We start from the raw sequence: 22496 nt of genomic DNA, 5'->3' as shown, positions 1-22496 counted from the left end.
GCGTGATTAATATATTGGCAGCTGTGCTTGCAAAACAAATCGGGGATGGGTTGTCAAAGCAATATATTTAACGGTAGGGTAGTTTTATGCATGTTTTCTTAGAACAACTTTTCAAACTCCAGTCCGATACTTACTAACAGTGCATTTACGTCGTCACATAAACATACAAACTGTATTGCAAAAAAACACACATATGTGAATAGTACTGCAGATGTAAACAAACAGCAGTAGTGGCCGCAATTTACGTAAACGCCTTATCGGTCTCGGCAAGTAGTTTTGATGATGAGTGTAGCAACATTGGTCCTTCCTGGTCGGAACTTCACCATGCAGCGGCGAGCCGTCGCATTCGCCTGATATAAAATATAAAGTTGTATGGGAAACTTCAAGGCAGCATTAAATTGCCTTGTCAACACAGATGCTTTATCAGTACAATGAACACAGACATATTTTTCAAAAAATTAAATTATTCCCCAGACCAAATATTAAAATATACACCTTGTGTTTCTATCTTGGTCCCTTATCTTTTTCTCCATTTCGGCATCTGTTAGTGTCTCCAGGAAGGGGCACCACTGGTCTGCCTCTCCAGTGTTTCTTATTGCAACATCCACAGATGGCAGGGGGTTTTCACTAAAAAAGAAATGAGGATACTGACTGGGTGTCTAAAACATTGACAGACAGGCATAACAGCAGTGGGGTCAAAAGGCGGGCCAATGGACTATAAGAGTAAAAGTGGACAAAGATCTTACAGTTCATGAACTATCCTATTTACAATTGTAACATTCAAAATTTGAATGATGTAACTGAAAAGAAAAAATAGGTGCAACAAAGTTACATTATACACCGCAGTATTACAATTTTCTTAAATGACATTAATTTACTCCTAATGGGCCAAATTTGTCCCAGGGACTACAGCTTTCCCATTACTGGTCTAAAAGCTAAAGATTAAAACAAGCATGGAATGTTTGTCAAAATGGGTGTTTTAGTTATATACAAAAAGTTATGACAATAATGTCTGTGACTATAGATAGAACCCCTGTACTTTGTCTTAACCTGAATGCATAAGTGCGCTTATGCCAGCTCAACTGTCCTCTTATGCTGTAAGCAATTGCAGCGACAAATTCACCACCGAGGCCCAGCTCTTGGCAGAGTTTCTGTGCAAACTTCTCTGGGCTGTTGTCAGCCTCTGACATATCCCATTCAAATTGATCAACCAAGCTGATGTTGCCAACATGAATGTTCAGCTGCAAATCATTCAAATTATAACACGAGTTTTGTGAGTAGTATATGAATGTAAAACATGTGTGAGTACCTTTAAAATAACACGTTGGTCTGTTTGTTCGGATAAAAGACTTGCAGCAGTTGGAAATGCCTCAATTTGTGTTCGTATTGCTTGTGCAATAAGTGGAACAAAAGTGATTGTGTTTAAGTCCAGGTCGTCACACAAAACCTCAGCAAACATTTCTGGTGTGATTAGTTGCTCTGAACAAAATGTTTGGGATTTTTAATTTTCCAAAAATTTCAAATCACTAAATTTTACATGCATTTCTCAGAGTCAGGAAAAAATGTCAATGAAAATACCATTTTTATTCCAGCAAAAAGTGTCACGCAGTTTCTGTCCGTCTACTTCCATATCTAATCGAATTGGAACGAGAACTTCTGGTTGACCAGCATTACTGTGAATTGCTTCTGGATGTCGATCATCATAACTAAACACGTTTTTATATTTATAAATACACTATGAACACATCTCAAAACTTTTGTATTGCATATGTAGTATGTATATACATTTAATAATTACCATCAAGGCTAGAGTAGAACAATTTTGTTTAAATAGAGCAAGGAATTTAACCTACTTATCATATATAGCATAAACAGAACCAGTACAACAATCTCATACCAAAATGGGAATGTCCTAATTTTCTTTTTTTCTTTGGGTATGTGTGTAATAGACGTTGCACATGGCACAGCATCAAGATGGTGGGAACTATTTGGGAGAGCAGGAACCCACTGGTTACTTCTCTTTTGTTTGTTGGCATCTCTAAATAACGAGTATTTTGGGTAAACATATGAAGGCCTATTGCATCCCTGGGAAAATGCATTGTATAAACACTTTTATTTAACTTCGATAAAAAAATCTGTTGACCTGCAACAAAATTTGTAATTATACCAGAGTGCTTCTTTTTCTTACATCACTGGATGGAATATTTCTAAATCAAAATCAGACAAAAAAAATGTAGTTAGTGTTTAATTTTAAGTAAAATTAACAACTTCTAACATAGTTTCACTGCATGTGGTCAAAAATAGCAAATCATGAAGTCTGAACAAATCAAACAAACTAAGTAACTTGCCAAAAAGCATTTTATATGAGTATAAACACAACTGACAGAGAAAAATACCTAAACTTATGGCAAAAATTTAGATACAAATAGAAAGCAAAACCACATTTTGAAGGTAAACCAAACATTATGAACAATAAGGACTTTTGCATAAATACCTCAATACAATTTACCTTAGGCAAGCATCAGCTGCTGTGGAGATGGTGGCTGCTCTGTATTGGTCATCATTCCCTTCATATACATCTTCCACCTCACAAGCTTTCAGTAGCGATACATTTGTAGCCAGGTTGCTGTGTCCAATATCTACAAATTCACATCATTAAAACTACTTTGTGGTGTTTTTTAATCTGGTCTTGTGTCAAGCACACCTTTCCTCATTGCACTGGCCTATATGATAAAAGTACACTGAACTGGTAACCATCCGTTAGGTAATATATGTGATTGAAAATAAACCTGTTCTAAAACAAGTGATCTAATAAAACTTTACTACACTTTGAAAACATTTGTCTTGGCTACAATTGAACAATATTATGTGTTATTGGCTGCAACCTTTCGGGAATTCTTGCAATATTAGGACTTATTCTTGTGTATGTTTAGGAACCAAACAAAACTGTTTGCAAGCTCTCTTGTTAGAACAGAAATACTTTTTGTGGATAATCCTAACTTCCACCTTCTTCTCAATTCTCTTTTGACTGCTCTTTCCCATACATCTGTAAAACAATCTGATACCTAAATTTCTAATCACTAGCACATCCACACATGGGTAAATTAGCTGAAAAGCAGTTTTAATTAAAGTTTTTACAGAAAAAACAATCAGTCTTTTGCCCTGAACAATAAGTGATCAGAAATAATAAATATATCTATCTCGCCTTCTGAGAAGCTTTAAACAAAACGTAAAACATTATTTCAATCTTAAGTGTATCTCAATAAATATACCCGGTGAACGTGCAGCAATTAGTTTTCGTTCTTCCGGTGTTGCCATGCGCCTCCATAGTGATGGATATCTTTTGTACAAAGATCCACGAAACAATCTCAAGTAGTTTCCAACCTTTTCCAATAAATGATATAATTAAACATTTTACTAACACACACAACTGTGAATAGGAAAGCCAAAGCTAATATGCATGCAGCTCATTCATATACTAATGAACACAGTTAGTGTTCGAAACGTCTACTCTACTTAAGATGATTAATAGGATATTAGCTTTGGCTCTTCTATTCAAAGTAATCAACTCCCGCACCCAAATACGCAACTTTTTCAACGCATTTTTTGTGAGATCAACAAAACTCGCGAAACATCTGCAGACATTATTTGTTACACTAACCTCAGATCCGATCATGTAATAATCTCCGCCCTCTTCCAACTGAAACTTTGTTGGCTTTTGCCCAAACGTTCTTGGTCCACTACTTTCTCCAGCTTTAGACATACTTCCAGTTATGAAAACAAATTGTATGTAACATGCGCGTACGACCGCCAAGTTTCACAAATATTGTTTATGACGTCATCAAAAAAATCCTATAAGCACAGAAAATTTATTACGTTTTACGTATATACAAAGCAACTGCGCATGTTTGAATTGCAAGAAAACGCAACAAATTAAAAACATTAACCGGATTAAATTCAATTTTGTTTCCACAAGGTTTTTGTAACCCTTTCGAATAAAGTCAAACGCCGAAGCTAGTATGTATCAATTTGTTTGTTTTAATTTTGCCAATATTTTCGGGCATGCATAACACACATTTTTGTGGGATCTTTTACCATAGTTGAAATTTCGCTTGATTTGCTTAAAAAAAAAGCTTTGAAATTGAGAAAGTCTGTTTGCACTCAACTGGAAATCACAAACCTATTTTGCTAAAAACAATAAAATGAGTGCAAATAATGCTAATTACTGATCGGAAAACATTGTGGGTCCATGTTTACCAAAACAATTATTGTCATTTTTTTCAGACATATGACGCTAACCCGCTTTCACAGGCAAGCAATCGTACTTTCCTCCATTTATTACTTTTGTAAAGAGGACCTTCAATTGATATTTTTGTGGAAAATACCGATGAAATCATCAAAATCAAGTGATATTTTTTGTATAAAAGTCCGATGAAATCATTCCACCCAGACTAATCAGTTGATACGGTTGTATTTAATCAAAGAAAGCGCTTCGCGTTTTGCAGTTTCAAAACATTAAATTCATTTGCCGACATATCTCTCCGACGGAACTATAGGATAGATTCCACAGGACTTCTCGTCCATGTTAAAACAACTAACATTTTCATTAAACTTACCATTTTCCTACACATATTTTTCTCACTATGCATTTTTTTGCTTTGTTGTATGGAATGTGTTGTCTTGATTTTATTTGTGTCGTGCTGTTGTTACTGTTAGTCATTGATTATTGCATTAATAATGTTCTAAAACATAGCAGTTATATAAGTTTAGTTGTTGAAATACTGCTTGTATGCCCAAACAGAATCACCATAAACACCATTGAAGTTAATTCCGTTCAGTCGGCCTGACCTCCGCAATGTGCATAATTATTTTATGCAAACGGCTGTGTAATTTTCTTCTTTCCAGCCTATAATTGTTTTTACCCGGAGCAAAATTCCGTGCGCAACGAGTTACACGGCTCGGTCTATACGACCCATGACGATTGACACTTTTTTCCACCTGCGGGCACAACTTGTGCGTTCGAGCGTGGACGCTCCTTCTCTTGAGTGGTGGTCTGTTCTATTGTGCAAGTAACTCAACACAGGGGCAAGACGTGTTTTTACTGGGCGGTTCCCGAGCAAGCTGAAGAGTACAACAGACCAAGGTATGTTGTTTGTTTCCTGAAGTTTGCAATGCCGCAATGGTCTCACTGTATTCAATTAGTTTGATGTTTTTTCTGATTTGTACTTGTGATTGATAACCTTCAGGTTGGTTTGAAGTGTCAAACATTTAAAAAAAATAATAATAAGTGATAAGCGCATAAGTGATAAGACGATATGATTTTCAGTGTTCCAGAACTATCCGCTACATCTTTCTCAATTCTTTTCCAAGTCAACGATAAAACAGAAACATGGGAAAGAGCGTCATAATGTCTGCGCTTGCAGCCTTTATGGGAATGGTTAGCTTTGTGTTCATCTTGGTGGCAATTTGCACCAACTTCTGGCTCGTCGAAAGTAAGACAAACTTCAATATTATCATTAAGTCTTAGCGTGCAAAACAAAAAAAGTAATATTGTGAATTGGAACAGGCAACACCAACACCGGGCTCTGGCAGAAGTGCGATGGCCCATCAGGATGTCAGGATTTTTCGATTGGGCTTGATAGAAAATACCGCAACTATGGTGAGGGGAGTTACTATTGTATCTCCATGTGTGGTTTTATTAACCTTAGGCCTACATAAGTTGTTTGTTGAATTACGAGAATCTTATGTAAGTGTCAACTTTATCAGGCAACAGAATCCTATTGTTAGTGGTTATAAGGTGTAACGTATGAAACATAAATGACCTGGGGACCGGTTTATTTCGGACCTAGACTGACAATCTCAATGCCCTTGATTATCCGTAACATGGAGAAAAGACTTGTATGTAAATCACCAAACTCAAAATAAAACCTTGATAGAAATGTAACAACATTCAATATTTTCGATCCAAAATCGACCTTTTTTCCAACGCCACTTGCTGTGTGTGACACAGGTGGAAACTTCACAATTTATCTGAATAAGAACTGATGTTGGTTTTAGCGAAACATGTTTTACTTGTAATAAACTGCGTTTGGCACGAGGTTATTTATATTGCTTGGTAGAAATGGTTCGTGGATTCGGAGTTCTTGCTGTTGCAATGGCCTTCATGGGCTTCGTGGTTACTCTGATCAGCATCGCATTTAAAAATGCCGGAGTTAAGATTGGAGCTTCTGTGATGGCGACGCTTTTTCTGATGGGAGGTGAGTTAGATTTTTATGTGAAGAAAATTCAATCAAGAATTCTTTTATTGGAAAGTCAGCTTTTCCAACCAAACGCAAGAAAATAATGCTTGCGTAGAATAATTTTTGCTGTGCTTTCTGATTGTGCCTATACAACAACACATACCGTTTTGCGAAAGTCACATTTAATCATTTTTTTTTATTCCTGGTGTTTTTGACTTCGACGTTATTACAGTTATTATATTACAAGAAGCCTAACGCAAAACTTGGTTGGTTGGTCGATTTTGCGCATACAGTATACTGGAATGTGAAATTGGCAGAATGCGTAAACAACTTGACTCACTACTTGTACGAAAGAATGCACTGGGTCGTAGAGTTGGGCATGATTAACCATCCGAGCAGCCTTTTCACATCTCAAAAGGTCTGCAAATTTACCAAACCACGACTGAATAGAAGCTTGCTTTGACCGCAGCGGGCGTTCTCAAGAAAGGGCTTATGTTTGAGTATTAAATCATTTCCAAACAAACTTTCCGGATAGCGGTTTCATTTTATTCCCCCTGTAATGTTAAAAAAACGTTATACTAAATAGCAAAAGTGTGTGGATATTTACGCATCTTTTCAACTTGAGCGGTAATACATATTTAGTTGAATTGTCAAAAAGGGGTTTTGCATTACAAAACAGCTGTTTTGCATTATCAAGATTTACAAAAGTCACAGTATTGACGAACGCTTTCAATCAAGATTACAAAATGAGAATTTCTCTTCCTTTTCAGCATTCTTCGGACTGACTTGCCTTGGTCTTTTCACTAGTCTTTCCTACCAAAGCGGCACGAATAGCTGGGGTTACTCGTTCGGGCTTGGTTGGGCATCGTTTCCGTTTGCTCTGGCTGCCGGTGGGATCATGACCTACATGGAACTGGCCTCGACCTTGTAATTTGTCTTCACAAATTTGACTGCAGTGCATTCCCAAAAACACATTTTGCTACCTTTGTGATTGTTACTGAATTGTGCTTTTTTAGCTGTTTTAACTTTTCCATGACCAAGTGCCTAATTTGTAATCTGTAGTGAAGCGAATGAACCCCATAACTTCCAGTTCGTGATCCCACGACAATCATTTTCAATGATTTAAATAGAAGCAGCGCTGGTGTTAATAGTTTTACTTGCTTTTAGGGCTCGTTACTGATGTTTTATTGCTTTGAAACTTAATTAATCTGCTCCACATTCGTGTGTGTATGTTAATATAACATAACATTGTAAATTGGATGTTGAATTTTGTAGGAGTGTTATTTTGACTTTTTGACAGTTGGAGAAAACCCAGGATCAATGTAAATGTGTGATAACAGCAGAAATATGAATTTGTTGGTGGACTATAGATGAAAATGGCGGTTTTCCCTTCATTTTTTGCTTTATTTTCTAAAGTGTAAATCAACAAACAACTTCCATTCTCGCATAGAACCGAAAATAACTTATAAATAATGCCGAATTTAAATATGTTTCCCAACCATGACAAATAAAGCAATGCGATTATTAGATCAAGATATCCATTGTTCTTTTACACAATAGTTTGTAGTCGTTCTTGCTGAATACCCGCATAATGTCAGTGCTTGATCTGGTGGACATCAAGGCGCTTATATAACTCCCTGTTTTGCATGTAACTGCATCGCACCGGATAAAATTTGTTGGTGTTCCCGTTAGATGGTAATCGCTAAAAGGCACTGCCTCCGAGAACCCTCACGCAGACAATTTATGTAATTAAAAAAATACAACAAACACTCAACATGTGTCTGGTCGTCAAGAAAAATCGCCAATTGCGTTTAAACTGAAAATTTAATCCGGACTTGAGCTGTTTGTCCGTGTGTAGTCCAATCCACAAACCAAAAATTAGTATTAGTTAACGCTCTTGAAAGTGGGACCTAAAATTGTTTGGGATGAAAAAGTTTAGGAATTGTAGACTAATGGTTTTGGCCAATATCGCCGGAGTTAACAAGTCAGAACATTTAAAAAATTAGAACGTCCAATCATAAATAGGGACACATCTCAAAATAAGGACGATCATATTTTATAAGACGTCCACCTTTCAAATAAGAAAAAATATTATAAATAAAGACGGCATGGCAACCCTGCATGTAACCTATATCTTCCCTATTTTGCTCCGGATATTGGGCTGTTTGAGATATGGTGAGTCCACGTATGGAAGCGGGAGATGCATGCACGGTTTTTCCTTCCATATAACAAACAACACAACAAAACTGTTCCTCTCCTGCTTTTGGATGCAAAAAGTTTGGCTTAAATATCATCGCCAAGTTGCCGAAACTGCATGAAAGAATTCGATTTCTTGAAAATCACAAAACATCATTGTCACAATGAAGAATATTGTTCTATTGGGGGCATTGTGTCTCATTGCTCACGGGAATTCAGGTACAAAACGAATGACGGGTTTTTATTTTGGAAACAGAACGTTGTTATCAATCGTTGTTTATTTCAGCAGCGAACTCAGCTGTGCCCGATCATGAGATACAGAAAAGAATTCTTGGTAAGAAGTCGTAAGTGTTATTCTGTTTTACGCGTTATTTAGTGTTCGAGAATAATTTTAAATTAAATTGTTACCGATGCTGCCAGGTATATTTATTGCTAAAGAAAGAAGAAGTGAAACTTTTTCGCTTTTTCGTTGTTTCACTTCTTCTTTCTTTTGTAGCGTTTTTGTTTATGTGCCTCAAATTATCCACTGTGGTAGACTTAGATACTTCCTCCTGATGAAGGCTTTTGCATAATAGCCGAAACGTCGAGAAACGTAATTACAATAAAGTTTGCCAGAAGAGCAGTATTAAGCAATAATTTTAAATTATTTGTAAATTTTTGTGTGTGTTGGTCGTTGAAGTCTTTTCAGGACAAACAAGCATCGAATCGTGTACATCACAGGTGGTTCCACAGCGCCAGCCAACAGATGGCCGTGGATGGCTTTGATCTACCCTCACTCGGGTCTGTTCTCCAGCGTTTAGTCTTGCGGTGGAAGTTTGATAAACCAGCAGTGGGTGATCACTGCTGCCCATTGTGGCTTGTAAGAATTTTTTTATTGTACGCTGTATTGTTCAATTGTATACATAACGTGTTTTTTTGCTTAACGGTCAGACAGAGCGTCACGTTTGTTTTGTTTAGTCTAAATTATCATCGGATGCGAGTTGTGTTGGGTTTGGGGAACAAATCTGCTCCTTCAGGAAACGAGCAATACTTCAATCTGACCAACTTTATAGTTCATCCAAACTATGACGGGATCACTTACAACAACGACGTTGCGCTTATTAGGGTAAAATCGTATGAGTTTTGGCATAATCTAAAGTTTAAGGACTGCATCAAATTTTATTTCAAAGCTATCCCGACCAGCTATTGTTACTCCGAGTGTACGACCCATCACAATCTATAACGGAACACTGACAGATGATTCTTTTTCCCTCAACAGCCACGTCTATTCCGACTGCTATGTTACTGGGTGGGGAGTGACAAGTAAGTCCTTTGTAATCTACTTTTTCCGTTTGTTCAAGCCCAAGGTGATTTTTCAACAGGTTCCCCTGCAGGAAATACTTCAGATTCATTGAAACAACTGAAATTATCAATTATGCGGCGAGTCCACTGCACTCAATTAACCCTGCGATATTCATCAGAATACGAGAATCGATTCGTTCAAAACAACGACAACAAGTTTTGTGCTGGAGGCAGTGCTGGAGAAGACACATGTAACGTAGGACCCCAGCATTTTATTGCTTTTATTGTACTATGTGTGGTTATTCGCAAACCTTATATTATTTATCTGACAATTTGATTTGGTAGCACCAGTTGGGCTGACAATTGGGAATAGTCACTTTCAGAATAACACCGGAAAACAAACTCAAATTTGTTTAAAATGGATTGGAACAAATTTAAATAGACGTTGCAAACTAAATGAAAATTGGCTTCATACAAGCCAACATATTATACAATTCTCTTGGAGCTGCTTATGGAAAAATTCACATAGCCCATAGATATATTACAGAATCTGGCTTAAAACCTGGCTTTAATTGCAGGGAGATAGCGGGGGTCCATTGGTATGTCTTCATTCAGATGGTATGTATTATTTACACGGCATCACCTCTTATGGAAGCACTGAGTGCGGTTTGTTAGGAAGACCCGGAATTTATGTCAAAGTACGCTTTTGTGTTTGGCACTTTTTATTGTTGGTTTCAAAAATTCAACCCAAAATATAACACTTTTTTCAAACAGGTGGCCAACGTTTTAACTTGGATTAATCGTCAAACAAACAATCTCTGACGCGTAAGAATTGAAAACAACAAGCTACATATTCTATGTATTCAGTGAAGTGTATTGTGATTATCTGTTACTATTGTGTGCTTGTACTAACCTGGAGAATAAAAATTGGTATTGAAAATATGAATAATGTTTTTTTTAATAAAATGGGAAAATCCGAGGTCCTAAATGTCTGCTACCCCAGCTCACAAAGTATAGCCTGCAGTAAAAAGGTGGTAAAAAACGAGTTCCGTTGACAACCACCCCACATCCCCCTTTGTCTCGAAAGCAATCAGTCATTTTTTATTCACGTATATTCTTCATTGAATACAATCCTCAGCATAGGTTTCTATATCGGTTATTTGTCCAACGTTATATATCGGTTTGTTTGTTTGATCATAAAATAATGCTCTGACAAAATACAGCTCAAGCCAATTCTCCCGTTTCTTGGACACTATTAAAATCGTGACTGGCCACAGTGCTGAGAAAGAGTCGTGTTTACAACCATGTAATTACAAATCCAGTCACTAACAAGGTTTGACATTGTTATAGTCAGTCCGGTTACGTAATATTAATCCTTCCTCTCATTCTGTTTGGAGGCAACGTCAACAATTTTGAACCTGGTGCACGATTTAGCCAAGATCGGATGAGAACGGTTTATATGCAAATAGATTGCGAATAAAATGGCCAAGAAAATAGCCCCATCGAACAGACGTTTCAAGGATTGGGAATAATGAAGACGCAAGATCTTTGTAGATTCTTTTTGGGCTTAATTGGCGGCCTACCCTTAGGTAATCCTTATATTATTTGACCGTCAACCCGTATCTGCCTATTAATGAGATTATATATTTTATTCAGTTGTGAATATGGTTTCGTCGAGTGACGTTCCTGAAACGCGGGTTTTAGGTAAGCATGTTCTGTTCATATTTTTACTTCAGTGCAGGTGGCGTTTCGTAAGTTTAATTTAAAGTTTACAGTCAAATTAATTATTTTTTTTCGGCTTCAACGGTAATGTTTCATAATTGAATTGTTAACAGGGGGATCTACAGTCGATGCAAACAGGTGGCCTTGGATGGCTTTTATCTATCCACCGATACAAGGACTCTACAGTAACAACGCTTGTGGAGGGAGCTTGGTTAATTACCAGTGGGTGATCACAGCTGCCCATTGCGGCTTGTAAGTATAGCCTAGGTGTTCTAACCATGCCTAAAACACATACACAAAATAAGATTTGTGCGAACATCAGTGTAAACCATATGGTGTTGTGAACATGATGAAAGGATCCCTAACCCTTTTGCACTACTGCAGATAGCATTTTCACGCACCTGGCGTTAAGGTTCTGTGGATATATACAGCCTAATAAAAAATGAATGCAAGGAACACTCTCAATAAGTGCGCATCGATGAGAGCCAGCACGAAGATAATATACGCATGCGACGGTTATAGGTGGCAACAGGTTGTTTGTTGCTGTTGGTACAAAGCGTGCAGAGGATTTCAAATAACCACCGATAATTTGTTATTAATGCACGGGCCGGTAAAAGGCTCACAAATGGTTACCGGTCCTTTACTCGGTGTTCGAAGACCCCTGTTATACCAAATCATTTGGAAACAAGCGTTTATGCTACTAATTAACAAAAACACCAATTCCAATCATTGCAATGCATAACATCAATTGTAATCGACAGCCAGTTGTTCGACCGATATCGGTTGGTGTTGGGCATGCACAACAGGTCTGCTTTGACTGGACGAGAGCAGTACTTTAACCTGACCATGTTTATCCAGCACCCAAATTACGACACCTTGACGCTCAATAACGACGTTGCAATGATCAAGGTATTGCAGTCATCACCTATAAAAATGAAAATAAGTCTGTGTTTTTGCTAAGAAAGTTAGTTTATTGTTGCGGTATTTTTAATCAAATCAAAGTGATTAATAAAACACAAAACGTTCACGAAAAAACAAATTAAGTTAAGTATTGAATGTTGATTTTAGCTTTCTCGGCCTGCTACGTTTGATGTAAATGTCAGCCCAATTACTGTGGTGCCTCCAGACACTCCAACCGACGACATTTACGCAACAGATACGTTCCTGGGTGCGGAATGTTACGCCACCGGCTGGGGAATGATAAGTATGACTTGGTTAAAAGTGTTTACCCAAAATCCGACAAAGATTGTTTTCACCAAAACAGTTGATTTGCATTTTTTACGTGAAATCAATCAGTGTCTGATAAGTTATGAAAAATTTATGCTTAGTGTAACACATAGGGATAAATGTACTCCTCATGTGATACAGCTTCCCCAAAGGGCCAAACATCTGACGTTCTAAAGGAGTTGAAATTGAGTGTTTACCCGGGTTTTCTTTGCACAACCACAACACTGATCAACGCGAAAAGTTACGACAACAGGGTGGTTTTGGATGATGACGTAAAGTTTTGCGCCGCAGGCGTTCAGGGCGAGGACACTTGTGACGTAACGAACTTACAGTTATTACTGATATAGAGTTGGACATAAGATTTCTATTGCAGGGAGACAGCGGAGGGCCTTTTGTGTGCCGCCATCCCGACAACCGGTTCTACCTCCACGGAATTACTTCCTATGGGACAACCGTATGTGGCCAAGGCCAGCCGGGTGTTTACACAAAAGTAATGAAGCAATTTTATTGTGCCAACAATTCTGGAATTTACGTTGCATGTTTTGTGGCAGGTAGCTGACGTGTCCCACTGGATCAACCAGCAGATGTACTGCAGCTGTTTGTAAACGTTTGGTCGAAGTACTCAGGATTAGTCCACAAAAGTGCTTTGCCATCATTTGAGCTGCTTGTATCGTATAATAAAATTCAAAAAAATGCCATCATTTGAGCTGCTTGTATCGAATGGTTATGTCGTCTGCTTACAATACAAATATACGCAAATGCAACTAGAAGGCATTGCTCAGATACTTACACTTGCAACTTAACTGTCCATGTTTAGATAGAAATTTTATGTCTCTTCGAAAAGGATAATGAACATTCCATTCTAAATTACGTACCTTAAACTGTTTTGCGCGTTGTTATAATCAGACGGCTGCAAAGTATGTAAGTAATTACATTCAAAGACATTTTAGCAATTACCGCCTGTTGTTAAAATTTGACGAGATCAGGCGTGGGCCACAAACAGACTTGTTCTGAAAATAAACGAGCTTCGTCTCGCATCGCGGAATTACGGATTAATTATCGCGAAAGTGGCGTCTCATCAAGACAAACTCCGTTTGAAATTTCCCGAAAAGTGCCTCGGGAAATACTAATGACTTTTTCGTGAGTCACGATGCAAAAATTCCCTCTTGGTATTTAATTGAGCCGCGAGTCTTATTTTAGGCTTTGTTTTTTGCACGTTGGCTCTGCAACAGCGTCTGAACATACAAGCAAGTTTTTGTGCAGTGTTTGGCCCATTGGCCTAAATGTGGACGCCTAGAACTTGCAGTGTAGGCCACAGCTGAAAAGTCACAGAAAAGTTGATTGTTCTCTCTTTAAAAGAAGTTCTGCTATAAACACACGTGTTATGTAAATTATTTTTGTTTTGTTTAGAATTAGGAGGTTTAGTTAGTCAAATAAACCCCATAGAAGACATAATGTTCCGGCAGGCATTTGTATTGGCACTGCTGGCTGCATTGAGCTTTCAACTTGCAAGCTCGTGCTCATGTTTTTTTGTGCACGAACAGGCGTCTTACTGTGCAAGCCACGGTGGGTATTAAAAAATCACATTTCCCGCTATAGCTGTATATAATGTTGTGCATTATACATATGTGCATTATTTGCTTACTTATGGAAAAACAATGGAAAATGTCCAAGGCACAGCTGTAATTTTTTTGTACATATATTTCATGTGTCTGTTTCCAGTGAATGGTTGCAACCCAGCCACTTTAATACCAAATACGAATAAACTATTTTATATTTTAAAGCTCTGCGGTTCCGCGTTGTGAGATCTAGTTATCGTTACCTGGGCGGTGGATTGAGACGCCAGTTCACTGTGAGGGATGTACAGGTAAAATGAGCACTGCATTGTAACACATGTAAAACAAATTAAACACAGCTGCCGCAGCAATAAAAAATTAATTGAAATCGATCCTTTCAAATTCAGACTCTGCGCATGGTAAAATAACGTGTGAGGAAATGACTTTATTGTAACTTCGTGAAATTCAGAGTTCTTCTTTGTACGCAGGTTCACAAGAAAATTCCGAATTTTGACGCCAGGTATCTGAGATATATTTACTCGAATAGCAACGGGGCAGCATGTGGCGTGAACCTTGTAGCTGGTCGAACTTACGTTGTGATTGGAGGTATGGCAACCGAAGGAATAACATCCAAATAACCATTTACGATTTTGTCAATGAGTGCCTGTAAACATATGCCCAGCTATTAACTTCAAACAATCCTTAGCATAAGCTAATGTCTTTTCAGTAACTGTCAAAGTATTTTTTACTGATTATATTTTGGATAAATTTCCCTTAAATGTGGACAGCTTGCTGCGTATTTGCATAAAAGCACAGTTGTATACCTCGGCTCTTGAAGTTGGAAGGCATATACAGGTTAAATGAATCTTGTGCTACGTATATTTAAAGGTAGAGCTAATACATACGGATCAAGAAAGTATCTTTTCATCGGTCTTTGTGACCACATTATAACACTGACCCCGGAATATAACACACCTCAACTTGCGTTTGCTGATTTGCTGCTGAACTACCTCTATCCTGCTTCCTGCGACCATTGCAAAATTTGCAATTCGGCATTGCCGAACAGCTGTAAGGTAGGAAATGACAATGCAAAACGTAAATGAATATTAGACTCGGGGTTCATTGATGGGCGGCCCTTTAAGTGCACGGGATGTCAAACAGACATCTGATGAAAAATCTCATATTATTTATTTTTGTTTAAAAATTTTGTAAAGTGAGTTGTGCGTATGTTTACTTTTGTTCAGGATGGAGAGGACCCAAACAAGCGTTGTGATTCTGTTGATGTTGCCGGTGAAAAAAAGCTCTCCAACGTATGCTTCCACATTGACCAGAAGTGCCAGTGGTGGGCAGAACCAGGACTCGTTGGACATTAACCTCATCCCTGCCTTCTTTCCACAATTTTAGGTTCGTCGGTCATCCAAGTTTTTCTGTCCCATTTGACACAGGTCAAAAAGTCATGTGATTTTTCGATTTTTCCCAAAATGTTTCTCCTTTTGTACTGAAAAATTGATTGTGTCGTCATCATTTTATTACAACGTCCTGCAAGCATGATTGTGGTAGTGTTGTCCAGAGCAGAGTTTCCCAAACTAGGGTTCGTGGCAACATGTCACAAAACTGTCGATCTTGAATTCCGAAGCTGTTGCGATTGCTAACCTAGGACGCTTTGTTTTCTGTTACCTTCCACGGTGTTTTGGTGGTCACTGGGGTCCAAGAGTCGATCGATTCACAAACAGGGAACGCGTGGTTCCAGCAGTTTAAGAAACCGATATGAATTTTTTCGCAACGCGTAGCTCTATGTTTTAACAAAAAAATCTAAACAAACTGGTCGGGAAGGTCTTTCCGGATTGTAAAGAATTCAGGTGTTTTATTTCGATTTCCACAACGCAAAATAAAAACGGGGCAAATCTAAAGACATTTACATTTTTCCGTCATATCAATGCATTCGATCCTGGCAAATTGCCCACGAAAATGCATTGGGTCCTACTGTACAAGCACAAAAAAGGCTCTGCAATCAAAGCGGCAAGCTTATGAGGAACGGGAACGAGATCTTGAACGGCGTGGAGACCTAGATGCTGAACGCCGTGGCGAGTAGCTGGGCGATCTGCGCCTACCGCGACTGCGTGATCTGGACCTGGCGGGAGATTCACTTCTACCGCGATCGCGGTCTTCGGTGCGAACACGGATGTACGCAGTTTCACCCTGAAACATTACAATAAAAACATTTTTGAGTGCAAAAAGCAAATAGTGTTTTATTTGCAACTTAAGTATCAACATGGGCCATCAATGACAAAACAAAACTATACATTGCCCTTTTTACAAAGGTGAGGTTCAAAAATAAAAAGTTATCAAAGCTCATTCAAAGCTATTTTATGAATGAAACAATGTTGCAAGAGGTTAAACAGGCCTAACCTCGTGAGAGCGAAATTTGGTGTCATCCAAGTGTTTTACAGCAAACTTCATGTCATCTCTGTTCATAAACTCCACTATGCCAGTGCCATCACGATACACATCAGAATAACACACATCACCAGCTTCGCGCATGTGATCTTTTAAATCTTGCCAGCTGCCACTCGCAGGTATACCTTAATGAAATGAAATCAGTTAAAACTAAATGTAATTTGTTATTTTTTTTGAAGTAAATTTAAAGCCTTGCAGGTAGAACAATTTTAAGTTAATTACAGTACTGCAGACAAAACTCACCTTCTATTACAACACGGTAATCAGTTCGTTTTGATGGGGGACCAGGTCTTCCACGAACATAAGTAGATGAGCGGCCCATGCCCCCGCCGCCGCCGCCACCACCACCGCCGCCGCCACCAAATCCAGCAGAGCTACGTGGGCGTTCCACCTTCAACCTATATCCATCATAGTTGTAGTTGTTCCGGCCATGAACAGCATCATCCGCATCTCTGGTAAACATAAACTAAATAAAATACAGAAAAACATTCAACAACACAAACCACTATTTCTGTCTAGCAAACGTCGCCATTTTTGATTGCACGAGTGACTTAAAGTACATGAAACTCACAACGCATTTAAAAAAATGATTTTCCCCTCACTCCTGATGCATGTGTCTTATTTATTTGTAGCATTTTCACGGCCATTTATAAAACTAAATTTGTTCCTAATCCTCCACTACTCCAATCCTCCATATCCTGAGGGTGTAAGTCAACTGACTTTGCCAAATTACATTCCCTTATCCTTCCTTCCAATCCATTTCCATCCAATTAATCCGACTTTTAGAATAAAAATCAAAGGTATCATAATACATTTCAAACCATGACAACATTGCCTATAAAAAATCGTCACAAACATACAAAACAATTTAGGGTTCACTTTCCAGCTTTCATGCTACATATTAAGTGATACAATTCGTTTAGTTACCTGTAGTCCTCGTAGTCTATGAAGGCAAATGGGGCACCGCGTCTGTTCTTCAAATCAATATGGCGGATGCCTCCGTATTTATAAAACAGGTCATCAAGTTCTTGTTCTCTTATATCAGGTGGCAAATTGCCAACGTAGATGCGACAATCAGTTGATCCGGCTCTACTCATGGTTTTGTTCGTTATTTATACCTTCAAATTGCAAGTATATGCCTGCGCACAAATGAAGTTTGGATTAAACATAAAAATATTCTGCACTAATAAGTGCATTTACTGCTACATTGTACACATAGTTACTGCACATATATTAACATTACAATGCTCAAACAAACCGCAGTAATTGCTGTCATGTAAAATTAACCTAATTCCAGCGAGGCAATGAAGTAAGCAAGCAACAATTACAAAACCAACACGCAGCAAGCAGCACACCGGAAACAACAAAATTGCATTGTGGGATGTGAGATAAACTCGCGTAACGATTGGTGAATGATCACGTGGAAAAGGAAAAAATCCAAGCCACAGAAATCGTACGATGGGGCGTACATTATTCATTGGGATTTGTGCATAAAATTAAGATATTAGTGCATTAAAAAATTTTTGCCGCTACCAGCTACTGTTGCAATGTTTGACTGTTTTGCGTGTTCTCGATTATATCCAACTAATTTTACTCTGTGCGCACCACTTACCTCATTAAACTGAAAGACACGTTGCGCTGGAAATTGCAAAGACCAAAGGGCGTTGGCGACAGGGCGAGTTATCAAAATAGAAGCAAATGTCAGTTAGTTGTAGGTCCATGTCGGGGTAACGGGTGTCACGAACGAAGGGATAGAACACAAAATTTATAGTAAGGTGCGGCAAAACGATCTGTCGCTGAGCAGGATACCAGAAGGCCGTGGGAGTTTCGTCTACTATCTTATTGTGAGAGAAATTAAGTTGATGAAATGGGAGATACAATTAAACTATTTCACGTGCTACACTGTGAAATAGTTTAATTGTATCTCACATTTCATCAACGCTGAATGAACCATATCCTTTTAACAATGTAGCATTTCTTTTGTATAAAATCCCTTCATTGCAGCACATTAAAAAATGATCCCGCTCATTAGGCCTATAACATTCACCTGAAAATTTATGATTTAATATGGGCACATTTGGAGATTGTATTACACAAAACAAATGGTACTTTGCGAATTCTTCGACCCACTGTGATTTGTAAAATATAACAACTACAACGACATCCAAAGAAGTTGCGCGTTTTTCTTTATAGGAGTTACGCACGACTGGACCTCAACTAAACAGCTTTACTAAAAGACATTTTTACTGCTACTGGGCAAGGCTGTCGGTGAAGAATTAACCATAGATCACATAGACCAAGCGAGACACAGCACACTATTACACGCCATAGTGCACATTGATACAATGTGGTGTACCAAGAACTTAGATTTGAATCGCAGCAAGCACATATTCTTCGTACAATTTTCATTGTTTTCGCTTACAGTACTAGGCCACAATATCACTCAATTCTTCTCTTGCCGTAGTCTGGCCAAACACAGACTTGACAAGCTGGTTTCGCGATTCATGCGTCCACAAGCTTCGGTCTTCAGGAGTCATAAAGCTAACTAGTTTCGGGTGAACGTGGTACCTGTACGCAAATAGAAATAAAAAAAAATAAACTAAACCAGTAAATAGTAAAACAGTTACCTAATTTTTCGTCCTTTGCTGGCTTTAGTGTCCACCACTTTTTTCATCTTGGCATGGAACCGCTGTAACTTTAGCCATTGTCTAAAAGCAATTTTATTGCATTTACATTTAATGGGCAGAACAACCATAATTTTACAACTTATTTGTCAATTTTTCACCAGACATATATACCAATAAATTTACCTTGTCATTTCTGTGCTGTCTGTGGTGTTTGTAAGAATAGACGACTTTTGTTCAATTAATTGCCTCAACAGTTGTTGATAGAAGTCATCATCATCAAAAATTTCTTCATTAGTTTGTTTTAGATGTGCGTCATGTCTAATCTAAATCAACACATGCTCTGTTGCAAAAACTGGGTAAACACTATGTGTTCCTGTATTTCATTGGTGTTCGTCTTATTTTATTGTATTTAAAATGTTCACCAGCTGAGCATTACACAATATTACAATTTTGAAAGAATCAATTTAATCAAATTTGTTGGACTGTGGTTAAGTAATAATGATAGCACTTTGATTTGCAACATGCAAATTACACATACAAAGTAATGTTTACCTCAGTTTCACCATTGTCACTGTTGTTTTTCAATGTTCCTAGAACACGATACTGAGATCTTTGTAACTGTGTTCTTCTTATTAACCGAGTGCGATCAGAAAGCACATGTTCTATTTGTGCCTCTGTTGGTCGTTCAAAGTTTGAAAATGACTAAAAATGACAAAACAATAGTTCATAGGTAACCACCAAACTATGGTTTTACAAAAAGGATGTACTACCTTGTTGTTTAAATTACTGACAGAAAGGCGTGTCTTGTCATACCAGTAATTCAGTGTTTTGCTGCGGTGCGTCCTCATTACACCAAACAATTTTTTAACCATCTCATCTTCGGGACAATAATTATTGCTTTGGAGGCTACACGAAAAAATATTTTGTGAAGAAATTTCCAACAACATTTACATGTATCTACCTAGCTGTTGCACCATCCAAGGACGTTGCACACTCAGTGTTTTGTTTTAGCAGCAAAAATTGAAGTTCAAGTAAAGTAGATTGGAGTTTTGTGGTGGACTTAGATGCTCGTTTGGAAGCTGCTCTGAATTCTGTTCCTCCCTAAAGACAATATATTGCATGTCAGCACATTTACATAAAAAGGATTTGTTAGTTTATTTATTATTTTACTTTCCAGCGCTTAATTACCTGTTGAGTAAAAAGTGGATAGGTGGATGGTTGAGGAAGTTGGTTTGCCACAGAAATCATCTTTTGCAACTTGATTCTTATTTCAAGCATCATTTCCCACAATTCTACAATGAAGAGAGAAGACAGCATTTATTTACACAGATACAAGTTGTTTTAGCACAGACCAATTTTTGTTTCAATTGATTTTTAATAGCCAATCTGGGATATATTTATTAGCATTTTACGAAACAAATCAACCGATTGAAATCTTTGCCTATAAAATACATCATTTCCAAGATACCAAGAAAACCTAATTTAAAGCAATACTAAATAATCTAGATCAATGGTTCTTAAACATTTTTGGTCGTGCCCCTATGACATCATTTATTAAATCTTGTGCCTCCCACTCTCCGGAAAAAGTCTTTTACATATGTTTAATATCACTTATTAATGGAAGGAATGGGGCTGTCTTTAATAAACCAGGTCTTTAATGCGAGGTTTTGTGGATAACAATGCACATCGTAGGTTGCATAGTCAAGTTTTGCCCTTGCTTTTGTCTTCACACACACAAAAGATAAAACAACTAGAAGCATGTAAGCTGAAACAAGTTTTGCAACATAATGATCAATTTATTGTAATGTTTCTGCACAAAGAAATACCAAACATGGATAGATCATTGGTATTCAACCTTCCACATCCCCCGGTTTAAGACCGTGGTGCTGACAAGCAATACTTGGGCTGACTGTGGGTTATAGTTTTTGGACAACTCTAAATTTAATATTATACAACCTTGCAATGATAGTTAAATGTAGGTTACTTCATTCTTACTGATTTGATTTTTTGTGTCCTTCTCCTTTGAAGCTGTGGTATGTTGTTTTGCCTTTGCATCTTTAAACAATAGAGGAGCAAACTTGTCATTTTCAATGTCGCTTGTGCCCATTGCTTCATCTGAATCAATATCTTCATCGTCACTGCCAGATATGTTCTGAAATTTTGTTGCAAAAACATCATATGCAAGGTTACAAAGGGCGCAAGTGCAATGTGTAGAACAACTGTGACTTTAACTTTATATAGATAATTATTTTTCTAGTTTACTACATGGTATTAAAAAAAATTAACTGCTTTGTATGTATTAAAGTTAAAACAGTTCTTACAATACTGCGTTTGATTAGTTGCAACAAACAATAACCTCATAATCATCCTTTCCACAGCTCAAATCTTCATCAACATCAGCTTCATCATCTGGCTCTGAATGACCACCAGAGCTACACAGAGACACCTTGTATCTATCAGAATATACAAACAAATCAACAAAATTTTACCACATTTCAATGTCGGAATATGTTTCGCCACCAAGATCACCGTCATCATCTTTTAGATATTTTCTAGAAATGATTTTTCCTTTGTATTTTGGATCATTGTCTTCTTGTTTTTTTAGTCTACTTATATTTCTAGAAACAGGTTGGCTGTCTAGATCATCCAGTAGATATTTCTCTACAAGCTGTGCTCTGGTCTCTAAACAAATAAAAAAGTTACATTTTGTTTGAATTTTTCAGAAAATATTTCAAAAATATAGTTTTTATAAAGCCACGAACATAACCATACCAGCATTACATCGAGTTCCCTTTACAATAGGGTACAATAAAATTTGTATAATTAGTGACGTTGCGTATATGTATGAATTTACTACAATAAAGTCACACATGAACTGTAGGTTTCAAACAACAAAATATTCGTGAACATCGCACCTTCATGTATATCATCCTCCGGGTCTTGCGAAGGAACAGGATTGCTCAGCTTGGCGAGCTCTTCAACAAAAGAAGTCATTTCAAAAAGAGATCTCTTCAACACGTGTGAATACGATAGTGACAGTAACCATCGATCATCTGAGCAGAAAGATTAAAATTCAGTGGTTTTTATTTGGTCACGTGGTTTCATTGCCTTTTTTTGTGTTTTTTTGATACTGAATGTTACCTGCTGCATATTTTTGTGAAGGAAAAATTATTACGTTGCATTTAATTAAA

At 37.6% G+C, this 22496-nt stretch overlaps 6 protein-coding genes across 6 annotated transcripts; 3 read left to right on the top strand and 3 right to left on the bottom strand.

Moving 5' to 3' along the window:
• Positions 1 to 35: 35 nt before the first annotated feature.
• Positions 36 to 3811, bottom strand: LOC145897315 (SWI/SNF-related matrix-associated actin-dependent regulator of chromatin subfamily B member 1-A-like). Its single transcript, XM_082985555.1, has 9 exons — positions 3662 to 3811; positions 3273 to 3384; positions 2510 to 2639; positions 1898 to 2038; positions 1579 to 1706; positions 1310 to 1479; positions 1051 to 1241; positions 496 to 627; positions 36 to 350 (listed from the first exon to the last, which is right to left on the bottom strand). The coding sequence occupies exons 1-9, from the start codon at positions 3761 to 3763 to the stop codon at positions 320 to 322; spliced, it is 1137 nt and encodes a 378-aa protein (XP_082841681.1). The 5' UTR covers positions 3764 to 3811; the 3' UTR covers positions 36 to 319.
• Positions 3812 to 5017: 1206 nt separating this feature from the next.
• LOC145898618 (uncharacterized) lies at positions 5018 to 7700 on the top strand. The gene is made up of 5 exons (XM_082987143.1): positions 5018 to 5143; positions 5327 to 5492; positions 5567 to 5659; positions 6120 to 6257; positions 7010 to 7700. The coding sequence occupies exons 2-5, from the start codon at positions 5390 to 5392 to the stop codon at positions 7168 to 7170; spliced, it is 495 nt and encodes a 164-aa protein (XP_082843269.1). The 5' UTR covers positions 5018 to 5143; positions 5327 to 5389; the 3' UTR covers positions 7171 to 7700.
• A 1483-nt stretch (positions 7701 to 9183) lies between these two features.
• LOC145897956 (transmembrane protease serine 9-like) lies at positions 9184 to 13270 on the top strand. Its single transcript, XM_082986409.1, has 11 exons — positions 9184 to 9294; positions 9393 to 9540; positions 9605 to 9737; positions 9797 to 9972; positions 10295 to 10414; positions 11552 to 11649; positions 12200 to 12347; positions 12507 to 12642; positions 12807 to 12982; positions 13039 to 13155; positions 13217 to 13270. Exons 2-11 carry the CDS (start codon positions 9409 to 9411, stop codon positions 13268 to 13270), a joined length of 1290 nt encoding a protein of 429 aa, XP_082842535.1. The 5' UTR covers positions 9184 to 9294; positions 9393 to 9408.
• An 809-nt stretch (positions 13271 to 14079) lies between these two features.
• LOC145899275 (metalloproteinase inhibitor 2-like) lies at positions 14080 to 15760 on the top strand. The gene is made up of 5 exons (XM_082988009.1): positions 14080 to 14231; positions 14450 to 14532; positions 14710 to 14827; positions 15110 to 15294; positions 15466 to 15760. Exons 1-5 carry the CDS (start codon positions 14120 to 14122, stop codon positions 15592 to 15594), a joined length of 627 nt encoding a protein of 208 aa, XP_082844135.1. The 5' UTR covers positions 14080 to 14119; the 3' UTR covers positions 15595 to 15760.
• Positions 15761 to 16071: 311 nt separating this feature from the next.
• On the bottom strand, positions 16072 to 17838 carry LOC145897448 (serine/arginine-rich splicing factor 1-like). The gene is made up of 4 exons (XM_082985752.1): positions 17606 to 17838; positions 16922 to 17130; positions 16631 to 16803; positions 16072 to 16420 (listed from the first exon to the last, which is right to left on the bottom strand). Exons 1-4 carry the CDS (start codon positions 17773 to 17775, stop codon positions 16247 to 16249), a joined length of 726 nt encoding a protein of 241 aa, XP_082841878.1. The 5' UTR covers positions 17776 to 17838; the 3' UTR covers positions 16072 to 16246.
• Positions 17839 to 18756: 918 nt separating this feature from the next.
• On the bottom strand, positions 18757 to 22351 carry LOC145898820 (protein AATF-like). The gene is made up of 11 exons (XM_082987449.1): positions 22221 to 22351; positions 21795 to 21987; positions 21662 to 21737; positions 21301 to 21457; positions 20494 to 20597; positions 20267 to 20406; positions 20076 to 20211; positions 19858 to 20007; positions 19489 to 19628; positions 19306 to 19386; positions 18757 to 19246 (listed from the first exon to the last, which is right to left on the bottom strand). Exons 1-11 carry the CDS (start codon positions 22297 to 22299, stop codon positions 19105 to 19107), a joined length of 1398 nt encoding a protein of 465 aa, XP_082843575.1. The 5' UTR covers positions 22300 to 22351; the 3' UTR covers positions 18757 to 19104.
• Between the last annotated feature and the right edge of the window lie 145 nt (positions 22352 to 22496).

This window comes from Ascidia mentula, chromosome 4, assembly GCF_947561715.1.
Source record: "Ascidia mentula chromosome 4, kaAscMent1.1, whole genome shotgun sequence".
Classification (NCBI taxonomy): Eukaryota; Metazoa; Chordata; class Ascidiacea; order Phlebobranchia; family Ascidiidae; genus Ascidia; species Ascidia mentula.
The sequence above is the reverse complement of the archived record's forward strand: the minus strand, read 5'-3'. Positions and strand labels throughout refer to the sequence as shown.